The sequence below is a fragment of the Cynoglossus semilaevis genome, chromosome 20 (genome assembly GCF_000523025.1).
Source record: "Cynoglossus semilaevis isolate Cse_v1.0 chromosome 20, Cse_v1.0, whole genome shotgun sequence".
In the NCBI taxonomy this organism is placed as follows: domain Eukaryota; kingdom Metazoa; phylum Chordata; class Actinopteri; order Pleuronectiformes; family Cynoglossidae; genus Cynoglossus; species Cynoglossus semilaevis.
In genome coordinates, this window is record NC_024326.1 from 13346906 (window position 1) to 13358147 (window position 11242).

General features: G+C 45.3%; 2 protein-coding genes across 5 annotated transcripts in view; both read right to left on the minus strand.

The window, feature by feature from the left end:
• Positions 1 to 2011: 2011 nt before the first annotated feature.
• cc2d1b (coiled-coil and C2 domain containing 1B) lies at positions 2012 to 10221 on the minus strand. Of its 4 annotated transcripts, none has more exons than XM_025066081.1 (25): positions 9730 to 10221; positions 8898 to 9045; positions 8323 to 8423; positions 7802 to 7927; positions 7553 to 7693; positions 6954 to 7284; positions 6768 to 6877; positions 6249 to 6327; positions 5890 to 5985; positions 5380 to 5525; positions 5225 to 5297; positions 4999 to 5141; positions 4791 to 4914; positions 4540 to 4712; positions 4338 to 4463; positions 4196 to 4254; positions 3956 to 4072; positions 3779 to 3852; positions 3536 to 3594; positions 3403 to 3454; positions 3191 to 3290; positions 2912 to 3002; positions 2674 to 2796; positions 2488 to 2591; positions 2012 to 2438 (listed from the first exon to the last, which is right to left on the minus strand). In XM_025066081.1, the coding sequence occupies exons 1-24, from the start codon at positions 9787 to 9789 to the stop codon at positions 2580 to 2582; spliced, it is 2664 nt and encodes an 887-aa protein (XP_024921849.1). In that variant the 5' UTR covers positions 9790 to 10221; the 3' UTR covers positions 2012 to 2438; positions 2488 to 2579. The 4 variants fall into 4 exon arrangements, with proteins under 4 accessions (XP_024921849.1, XP_024921850.1, XP_024921847.1 ...); XM_025066082.1 differs by having other exon boundaries at positions 5380 to 5507; positions 7553 to 7696; positions 9730 to 10220; XM_025066079.1 differs by having other exon boundaries at positions 7553 to 7696; positions 9730 to 10220.
• Positions 10222 to 10545: 324 nt separating this feature from the next.
• Positions 10546 to 11242, minus strand: part of LOC112488690 (poly(U)-specific endoribonuclease-C-like) — a 3856-nt gene continuing 3159 nt past the window's right edge. Inside the window, exon 7 of the mRNA XM_025066084.1 lies at positions 10546 to 11201. Coding sequence (XP_024921852.1) covers positions 10947 to 11201 — 255 coding nt within the window. The 3' untranslated portion in view covers positions 10546 to 10946. The remainder of the gene's footprint in view (positions 11202 to 11242) is intronic.

The following is an 11242-nucleotide window of genomic DNA, read 5'->3' on the forward strand; positions in this document are numbered from 1 at the left end:
TTCATCTCAGCTGCTCTGTAGAATTCTTCACATCTGACGGAGTCAGCTCTGTTTAAACTGGTGGAGTGTGTGTGTGTGTGTGTGTGTGTGTGTCGGCTCTCAGCTGCTGCTGCTGCGTCGACTTTTCTCCTTCAACATCACGGACCTTAAAAAAACCTAACGAATGTATTTCACCTGTTTTTGTCTGTTGCTTTTTCATCTTCCGTTACGTCAAAAATCACAGACCATAAACAGGAAGTGGACGAGTTAAGGCGTCCAGACGCCCAAGGGCCGGTCGTAAAAGAAATGAAAGAAGATTCAAAGGAACTGGACTTCAGAGTCAAAGACGTCCTCCAGGATTCTCTGAGTAAAAAGTCAAGGATATTGAAGGAGAAACAGCTTTATTTTCCTCTTCAGACGCTGACGTCCACTTCCTGTGTACGGTCTACTCAGTCAGTCGGCTGCGGCTCGTCCCTAATCGTTATTCGTATGGAAAAGCAGGATGAGGTGGAGCGGGAAGAAGACAATCAGACGTACAAATAATCACAGCTGAAGGAACCCTCCTCCATTTCACTTTTGTTTGAGCGTCCGTAGCGGAGCGATGTTGCAGATGAAACTGTCCGCAGGTCAAATGTCACCACTCTTGTTTGACCTTTGACCTTGACCACTGTGCACTCCGGCAGTTGTTTTTAACGAATCAGCATCAATGAAAAAGACAGGTGGTGTCGTTTCTTTATGCGTCCTGACACGTGCAATACGTCCTCCATGTAAAAATGGTGCAATCAGTCCTTCAGGTAAAGAACGTAGCATTTTTTTTTTTTTTTTACCACTTTTCTCTGAGATGTTACTGTTCAGAACAAACGGCGTGAAACCAGAACCGCTTCATGACATAGCTTTTTTTTTTTTACTTCTCATTTTCATCCGTCTTGTTTCAAGAAGCCAAAAATCGTATATTTTTTCTTTACAAAAAAAAAACTGCTCGTGGTCATCCTGAAGAACTGTAGTATATGTAAAATAAAAACTTCTAGAAAAGTGAGTTCAGTGCTTGTTGTTTTTATTTCCTCCTGTTCAGGATCAACAAAATATTTTCACAGTAAAAGACAGAAACAGAAGTTACAGTAGGGAAAAAGAACAGCTGCAAAATAGATTTAAATTTAATTTTTTATATTAGACAGAAAAATAACGACGTTATTGTTTTAATTTTTAAAGACTTTCTGTGAATCCTCTGACCAAAGAGTAGGAAGAAACAAATGTTTCAACAGGAAGTGAAAGAACTGGTCACAGAGTTGACGTCGGCCGATGATGACGAACAGAAATGTTTTCACTACAGTTTTTTTTTTGTTTTTTTTGGTAAAACCCCATTGAGGTAAAGTAGTGGTTCCCAAGGTGGGGGGTGAGCCCCTCTAGAGGACACAGAGCCGTTGAAGGATGTGTCATAGTTTCATCTATGGCTTCTTTTTCTTGTGCAGTCTGAATTTAAAGGGACAGTTCACCTGACAGTCATAACAAATGTTCTCTCTTCAGTTTGAGTGAACTGAGCCTTTAAAACGCTGAGGTCTTTCACCTCCCGATATTCAGTGACCCGGTGTAACAAACTGTGACCTCTGACCTTCGACCCCAACATTCAGTCACCATCACAGGGAGGAGATGCATAGGTGTTAAAAAAATAATAAAAGTAACGTCAAATTATTTTGTTTCCAAAATGAAAACAATTCATTAATTTCAAATGTTCTGAGTTGGACTGTCACTGTTAGTGTTGTTGTTTCAGGAACGGCTCAGATGAACGTGGATAAAGTTTGAGTCTTTGACCCTCCAAACAGATAAATTAATGCTCATTTCAGACAGTCAGCCCTCTGATCCTCAGACGTGTGTCAGATTTGTGCTTGTTTAGTGTAACACACACCCCCCCCGATCCCCTCATCCAAAAACTAAGTGTCTACAAAGTGTCAAACTTGGTGACAGGAAAAAGTGCCAAAAAGTTCTAAAGTATAGATTTCATACCTTGTGTTTTATTTTTTTCTTAATCCTCTGACACTTTCACTCTGGAAAGAATTGTGATGAAAAAAAAAATGACAGTTTTTTTCCTGTTGTTTTGGCAGCTGTTTTCGAAGATGCAGGATTTTTTTTTTTTTTTTTTACAGCAACAGTGATAACTTTGGTGTTAGTGCATAGCTGTGGAGCCGTATAATCTATGAGGAATATCTACACACTCTGGATTTATTCTGGATTAGATTATCTAGCAGTGAGCAGCAGGTTCCACAGGCGGCTCTCTAACGTCAGCGTAGGAGGAAATCCCTCGCTGTAGGAGACGAAGAAGAAAAAGTTCTCTGGCTACTTGGACCGGGACCCTGGCGCTGGAGGGCGCTCTTACGTCTGACAGGTGCGAAAATAAAAAGTCCAATAACTGTGAAGACCCGGAAACCAACCTGAACAGAGACCGATCCAAAAACATCCTCCTCCTCATCGTTAGACCGATCCAAAAACATGCTCCTCCTCATCGTTCTCCTCCTCATCGTTCTCCTCCTCCAGCTGCTGCTCCTCTGAGTATTTTTAATCAGTTCCTTGATCCACAGATCCGACTCCAGTCTGGAAGATTATCCTTACAAAAGAACCTTTAAACAAAAATGAGATTACTTTTTTTTCTCTCCAAACAATCTCATGTTCGTCTTCGGACGTAACTCTGTGGTCGCTCACCTGTGATTGGTCAATCACCAGCCAGCGCTCGGAGCTCGTCTGTTTGTCCGGACCGTTCAGAGGTTCCCGCAGTCTGACCTTCACCTCCAGCCGACCTCCTGTGTGTTTACGACCGTCCATCACCTGATGATGGTCAGAGGAGACAGAACTTCATCGTTGATTTAATTCCTTAACAGTTTGTTATTATTTCTTCTCTGATTCTGGAGTCCAGGAGAACATGACGAGGGTCTTCACTCACCTCCACGATCTCCCTGATCTCACTCTGCGTCTCCAGTTTGTCCAGCTTCACCACGGCCGTCCCGATTGGTTTATCGCTCCGGAAGAAACCGCTGTGAGAAGACGCAACAACAACAACATCTGTAAACGTCCTGTGAGTCAGAGCACTAACGGTACCAACTGGAACTGATTCTGACAGTGAGTCTGACGACAGCCCAGCAGGAGGCGCAGCTTCATCTTCCTTCAGTGATGGTGGAAATGTTTACCCGTGACATTCTCTCTCTCTCTCTCTCTGACTCACCCTTTGTGCAGCAGCTCCAGTTTGAGGCCTTTGACGGTCACCACTCTCCTGAAGCCGCGGTGGTTCCTGTTGATGGACAGCGTGAAGCTCTGGTTGAATTCTGGGAGAGAAGAGACGCAAAGATCAGCAGAGGCGACAACTGTTGGGGCGGGGAACTCCGTAAAACCACCAGGAAGTGAAAACCCTGGGCTGGAGCGAGGCCGCCCTCTGACCTGGGGAGCTGGTGTTCTTCATGACGTTCGTCCTGTGTTTCTGAGGCTGATCCTGGACAGAAGACAACGAAAAGGTCAGTCTAAATTAACAATACCAGGCCTGGAATTTAAGGCCAACCTTGAACTTCCTTACAGAGCTGGGGTACGGGAAGTCAAACTTAACGTAGGCATCCAGGTCGTTGGTTTGAATCCCTGTAGAGTTAAAAAAAAATGTATTCATTTTTGACCAAGGTGTCAACAAAAACAAACAGAATTCATCAGAATTTTCACAAATATAAAATCAAATTATTAATAACTGGGAGTGTCTTCAACAAGGTCAGGCTGATTGTTCTATTCACAGTTAAACATGTTTAACATGTAGTGCTTAGTTTTTTACCACTGGGGGCAGGAAGGTTCATGGCTTTGACGATGATAACCACCATGTCAGTGCTGCTCAGATCTGGGAAGATCCTGGGGATGAAGACGAGAGGAAGGAATTCAAACGGGAAGAGTTTGAGGAGAGGCAGAAACCTGTCTCTGGAGAAAGAGATAAAACGTTCCCGTGAACTCCCACCTGACTGTGTTGAAGGAGCGCTCCTCAAAGCGATGTTTAGGAGGAGGCAGACCCCTGGACTGAGCCAACCTCAGGACCTCCAGACTCTTCTTACAGCTTTCTGCCATCTTCTCAAACCTGCAGAAACAAAGTCAGAGATTTAAAAAACAAAATATGAGATTCATCATCATCTGCAGCAGTGTTTGGACTGGAGATTAACGCTGCCCTCTAGTGGACATATTGCTGTAAACTGAGTCTTACTTTGTGGTTTCAGAGATGTTGCCCAGGTGAGTGAACTGCTTGGAGTAAGTCATGCATTTCTGAAAAAGACAGAATAGTCAAGGTCAAGTGTAGTAAAAATGTCTGACTTCACAGAGAGCATCAGAATTTTTTTTTTCTTTACCTCGTACTGCTCTTTGAGGATCTTTGCCAGCTGCACGTAAACCTGCTCAGCTTTCTCTGAGATCTGAACGTCGCTGTGATGAACCAGGATGAAATCCTCATCATCGTCACCAGGGGGCGACGGCAACTGCAGGCGGAGAACGAGGAGAGTTGGCTACAGTGGCATGTTTAGTTCTAAGCACCGATGAAGCCCCCCCCCTCACCGAGCTGATGTCCACACTCTCTCCCTGCCGCGCTGCTTCGATCATGGGGTCGAAGCCCTTGGCCGCTCGCAGTAAAGACTTGGCCTGCTCCAGGTCGTTCTTCTGCTTGGCCTGCAGCGCCGCCTTCTGGTACTGCTTCTTGCGACCCTCCAGGAACTCCAGCTGCTGGATGCCTGGGAGTCAAAGGGTTGGGTTAAAAAAAGTCCTTCTTTATAAGAACCGTTTACTGGAACCGACCTTTTGGTACCAACCTGTAGGAGAGAGTCCTCCTTTAGCAGATGATCTGTCAGGGGACGCTGACGGAGACCTCTTCCGTCTGTCACCAGCAGCGGAGACGTCTAGTGTTTCTTTCTTCAGCTCCTGTGGAACAGCGGGCTTGGGCCCAGACAGACACGTGACCTTTGATTAGAACCAAACCTTAAACAGCAACAAACGGTCAGAGCTGGTACGAACAGCCACCTCCTCTTCTCTCTCCTCCTCCTCGTCTTCATTCGCTGCCTCATTCGTGGCACCGGTCGAGGTCAGTTTGTCGGCCGTTTCCAGAGCGGCGATGAAGCCCTGCTCGGCTCCTGTAGATTTGTGACCTGGGATCGGAGGGAAGCCTGCGGACGACCGAGACCAAAGTCCGTCACCTGAATGAGCTGAAGACGCCAAAATAACAACGTGAATCCTGACGGGTTCTCACCGGGTGGAACTGGCAGCTCGTCAAAGTTGACCGTTTTTCCTGCCTTGTGGGACCTGATGGCGCTCTGGTATTGCTGCAGGAGGAGAAAACACATTTGGTTTAAACCTCAGGTCAGTTCTCCACAGGATTCTCAGTCCTGTCAGTCTGAGTCGTACCTTGGCGATCCGGTCGTGCATTCGCGCCTTGCGCTCGTTTCCGTCGGCTCTGGCCTGAGCGGCGGCCTCCACGTACTTGACCTGTCGCTGCTCCAGAGCCTCCAGAGCATCTTTAGGAGCTGCAGGAGCTGAGGAGGCTGCAGGAGCTGAGGCACAAGGAGGAGGAGTTCAATAAGGGTTTCTGACCATCACACTAATGAGAACGTCTTTGTATCAGTGGCTTTTTATTAACAAATCATGTCAAATAATAATAATATTAATTAACAAATCATGTCAAATAATAATAATAATAATATGATTGAGTCCCTTATTCGTCCCACAATGAAAGTGAGTCTTCTTAAAGAAGTTAGAGATTAAAGAAAATTGTCTAAATAAATCTAAAAGTGTTTTACTCGTCCTGTGACGATCACCTGACTTCTTTCCTTCCTCAGTCAGTGATAACGTGGTGACAGTGTGTTGTTAACACAGTAAAACCGTGTGTTATTGACTCAGTGGTTTAATAATTCTCACCTGCAGCTGCAGCAGCAGCAGTCGACTGTGTGACCTGTGTGTCCTGAGGAGAGGGAGGTTCCCGCGGGGGGGCAGAGGCAGAACTTCCTCCTGAGGCTGCAGTGACAGGAGACGCGGTGAGTCAGAGAGACACGGACGACACGGCGTTTCCTGTTTCAAACACTGATCACATTTGAGTGGTGTTGTACTGAGCCCAGTCACTGGGTGGCGCCCTCCCCTGTGGGAAACTAACTCCCTTCAGTTAGTTCCACCTGGTGGTCTCTCAAACCCACAAAAATATTATTTCTGACTGTATGTAAATCACAGTTAATTTTGTTTTTTCATTTTAATATTTGTTAAGTCTGTCTTTTCGTCCTCACCCTGTCCTGGGGGTGGAGGGAGACTCCCCAGGTCCACACTCTGTCCTTTCTCCAGTGCCTCCAGCATTGGATCGAAACTCTGCAACAACAACAACAACAAAAAAAAAAAAAAACCAACAGTGTGAGAGATAATGTTGGTCTCTGCCAGCATCCAGATTGTTCAGATGTTTCACATTCTCTCCAGGAAACCATGTGACCCAGAAACATCCAACCTGTTTTGTTTAAATGATCTCTGGATGAAATGACACTAAAAAACAAAGCAGTTTAAAAAGTTTCAATCAAAAAACACCGAATAAAATCTGTTGATTTTTATTTACACAGATTAGAAAATAACATTCAATTCAATGTCTAAAATGTCTTAAACATTTGTCTTAAACGTGATTATGAAACAATTTAGAAATAATTTTCTACATCCATTCACGCTGTTCCATCGTTTCAGATCGTTCCTGTCAAACACCACCGACTTCACCTCCTACACACGACACATTTTACCAGACCACTGGAGGTGGAGACGCTCACCTTTCCGATCCTGAAGAAAACCTTGGCCTGATCCAGGTCTCCCTGCTTCTTGGCCGTCAGAGCTGCCATCTTGTATTCTCGCTGTCGCTCCAACAGCATCGTCCTGGTCCCTGTGAAGACAGAGACACCGGACGGTCAGAGCAGAGGACGGACGCAGTCGTGACGTGACCTGCAGCAGAAACTGACCGTCTGTCCGACCGCTGTGGAGCGGGGGGGCTGACTCTTCTGTCTCTCTGCTCAGATGTGGGGAGGTGGCGCAGCTGCTCTGCTCCTCATCGCTGGTGGGCGTCACGATCTTTGGTACGACCACAGGAGCGGCAGCAGGGGGCGTCGTGGCCTCATGCGGATCTGACCCAGCGGAGTCAGAAGGCGACGGTAGAGGAGGAGCGGGCCGTGCAGGAGCGGCGAGCTCAGGAGGAGCAGCAGCCCTGGGAGCTCCGGTGGCCACGGGCGGCGGGATCTCCGCCTCGTTCACCGGCCTCCCCTTCTTCACGGCAGCTAACATGGTCTCCAACGTCTGCAGGTGACACCAAATGTAAATGATATTTAAACAAAAATTATATTCAATTTAAAAACAAAATAAACCAAAAAATACATTTTATTATATATATATAAATATATATATACATATATTTAAGTATATGTTTTCTGTGGTGTGTACAACATTTTCATTTTGACTTTACTGACCGACCTCAGTCATTTCCAGACTAACAACAATGTAAATAAATGATGAAGTCATCGACCATCGACCGTAGAAGAATCAATGGCGCTCTCTGTTGTCCTACCTTCAAACCGCGGTCAAACCTCCTGGCCTTTGAAGACTCCCCCGCCCTCTTGGCGTTCTGTGAGGCCGTCTTGTACATGGAGATCCTCTCCTCCAGGGTGTGCTGGAGGCTGCCAGGGGGCGCCGAGGAGACCTTCACTTCCTGCTGTAGTACCACCAGAACAGAGAAGGGAGAAGGTGTCACGTGAAGAACGTGTGGGAGATGAGGGAACAACTGTGTGTGTGTGTGTGTGTGTGTGTGTGTGTGTACCTGAGGAGGCTGTGATGACGGTGTCTCTGCCTCAGAGCCTGGAACAGAGGCAGCAGATGTGGGTGAACTGGCGGCCTCCTCCTCCTCCTCCTCCTCCTCCTCACCAACCACTTCCTGTAGCTCTGCCTGATGAAGTCAAATTAGATCATCTGATTAACAGTGACTGCTGGTCGGAGAAGATGAGATTCAGACGACGCTTGTGACAAATGTTTTCCTCTGTGAGCTTTGGAAAAACAATCCACCCTGAGCGTCCAAACTGAGGCCCGCTCCATCACTGAGGGTTAGGGTTACGATATGAAACATCAAAGGATCTGTTTCAACTATTTCAAATGACCAAAACTACTTGACAAGAAAAAAGGATCTTATTAACAATACAATGTAAGTTGTGCTCATTTCTGCCCAGTTATCGTCTACAGTGTAGTTTATAAGTCTTTAATGTTTGAATTAGAAATACGAAACATCCTGACATGAACTCTCTCTGACGCCGAGGACGACGTCAGGATGTCACACTCGTTACTAACCAGCAAATCTTCATCATCCTCCAAGTCTTCGTCGTCATTATCGTCCACGTCTCTCATACACGCTTCGGCCATTTTTGCAATGTCGTCCATGGGCAGAGGACCTTCAACATGAGAAGGACAGGACGTTTTTAACTGAGTTGATCAGTGCAGAGGATGAAGCACAGGTCAGTGAAGGCACCGCTGCCTCATGTTCATCAGTCAGAGCTGAGTATGTGAGGTTTGATCTCGTACACACTTCACTTGCAGTTTTGCTGCCGTTGCTGCAGACACATGCGATGTGGTTAAAATGAGGAGCTGCAGAGGTTTGTACCATGTAGTACTGCAGTATGACCTAGTATATCTGTGGCACAGGTATTCAGGTTGCTGGTTCAGAAGCTTCAAAATGAAATTTTCATGCCACTGTTTTAGACCTGGTTTGTTTGTTTTGGTCTTTTGGTTTAAAGGACATCGTGTTAAAGGATGTGAAAATCGGTAAAAATTGAAAAGTTAATTGTGACCTTTAAATTCCCTCCAAATCCTGAATGTGTCAGCTGGGTGGTCTGAAACTACGTATGAATCCTAACCACTGCACTCACTCTTGCCCTTCGGCCTGGCTCTCCCCCTGGAAACAGCTTTGTTTCCTGTGATAGCAGCAAGTTCAGCCTCCAGGTCCGGGTCGTCCAGATTATTGTCCTGCATTCCCATCATCATCTCCTCAGGGTTCATGTCTCCAAACAGACCAAACTGGAACCAGGAAGCACGAGGGTCAGTTTTATTCCTCCATCATTTTCTTTTTTTCACTTCTTGTATTAATTCAACAACATTTAGAAACCTTTTCTTCAACTTGTTTTCTTTTGCCTCGTGCCTATTTACATGTATGCTGTCCTGCTTCAACTGAGTTTTATTTGGTATCTCTTTAGTGCAGATCTCCACCCTTTTTGTCAATCCCTCTCTTCTCTCAATAGAGATGATACTGTTATCTGCTCACATCACGGTCCGTAGAGCCTCCGACCGGACTACCTGACCTGGTGAGCTCAGCACAAGTCCGGTGAGGGTGGGTGTGGCTGAGGCGGAAACGCAGGAGTCTTATAACTAACTGCTGGTTAGCTTTTCTAACCGTAGACTGAAGGTTGTATAAAACTACTGTCATTCCAGCCGCTGTCATGTTTTTATAAATGATTTTGAGGCTGTAAACCACAGCTGCACTGTTTTATTTTAGGAATGTCACTTGTTTTGTTGTAGATCAAGTGACCAGATAAAACACAATCCTAAAAGTAACAGCTACAGGAAGAGCATGTGTCATAGTTAAGCTAACGAATAAGTCTGTTTTCATTATCCCCATACGGTAGAAATGGGCGATAATATTACATTTATCGATCGAAAGATTAAATAGCACGACTTGACTGAACAGCTGTTTGTTTCTTTTACCTGCATGGCTGCAGCTCCCTGTCCTCTGGGCTGTGGAGCTCTCTTCTTCTTAGCAAACATGTTGTTGTTGTTGTTGTTGTTGTGGCTTGTTGCTCTAACAAGCCCCTCCGTGTCACTCGTGTCTCAGGCGACACCAAAGATCCTCAAAGGCCGATCTGTAGGTGCAGGCTCGGGTTTCCTAATGTCAGCGAGAGCTTGTGTGTGTAGTTAAAAATCATGTGAACGACTGTCAGGTGCCTTTAAAAACACACAGACGAGCTGGTAACTGACAGTTAGCCGAGCTGTTAGCCTTTAGCATGCCATGACTCTTCTCAGTCAAAAAAGTTAATTTCCTAACCGGAAGTGGAGGATGTCCTTCAGAAACGACGTGTGCCTGTACTGAGTCGTGTGTGTGTGTTACCTGTCGTGCTCCACACTTCAAAGGAGAACACTTTTTCGAAAACAACTGTCTTTTTTCTGTGGTTTTGGTTTGACAGGAGGCGTCATGGCTGTTTGATTGCGCGTGCGCATAACGAGGGCGTGGCCAGGTTTGTTTCAGTTATAGAATATGTATGGCCCTCTGCTCAGACTTGCAGGAACTACAGTGTACTCGGTAACAGTGGTGTATCGTTGAGTCAAGATATGGACTTTAATAGACTACAATGGGATAATGTGGGGTGTTTTGTAGTAGAAAGTAGAACTGGATGGAGAAGAGCAATGATTCCCAGCTGACATTTCTCGATTTTTTTATTCAAATATCTACTCAGAATGTAGTCCATCTTCGTACTGGGTGACCTAAAACGCTGTTGTTTGTAGTAGCAATCACTGCAGGTGTAATTGTAACTGACAGCTTGATTTATTTTTCAGTTTAAAATAATTAGTTTAAATGATTTTTAAATTTTTTGTATTGAAACAGGAAACTGAAAACAGCAATTTACTTTCTGCGCAGAGCTGCCTGTGAGGTTTTACCTGTCAGTTAAAACTGAGGTGCAGAAACCCCGCAAACATCTTACATTGGATTACATGGCCTTAAAGGAGGTTCTCCTGCTCTTTATGTTAAATTATAAGACTTAAAAAACACACACCAACAGCGTGTTACAAAATATTTAATATACATTAATTTATATGCTATTACATATTGGCTGGATAAGAATACATGGAATTGTTTTCAAGAAAATTTGCAAAGCATAGGTAGCATTTCTTTTTCTGGCACTTTAGAAAAAAAAAAGATCTAAAATTCATTCATCTCTACCACTGACCAGTTTAGGGTAAGACGAGCCGATGGATCTGCCGTGACGATAGACGACCAGCTCCAGCACGTATGCGTTCACCTCCACCAACACAGACGTGGTCTTTGCAGTGGACATCAGGAAGACGATGGTGTACAGAGCGACCTCAAACTCTGGACTGACGCCGATGAAGGAGCTGCCGATTGGTTTGACTAAACCTTTCCAGCTGAACTGAAGCTTCAGGACATGGTCGTCCTCATCAGGCTGGGAAATGATGACGTAAAAAAAGGATGAATGTTGGGACA

Bases quoted from the DNA above. Each gene is read 5' to 3' on its own strand.
- cc2d1b (XM_025066079.1), bottom strand. From the start codon at position 9,789: ATGTTTGCTAAGAAGAAGAGAGCTCCACAGCCCAGAGGACAGGGAGCT. The intron at 8,424-8,897 runs GTGAGTGCAGTG...CTCATGTTGAAG, and splicing joins AGCCAGGCCGAAGGGCAAGA to GTCCTCTGCCCATGGACGAC. The intron at 3,853-3,955 runs GTGGGAGTTCAC...CTTCATCCCCAG, and splicing joins CGCTCCTTCAACACAGTCAG to GATCTTCCCAGATCTGAGCA.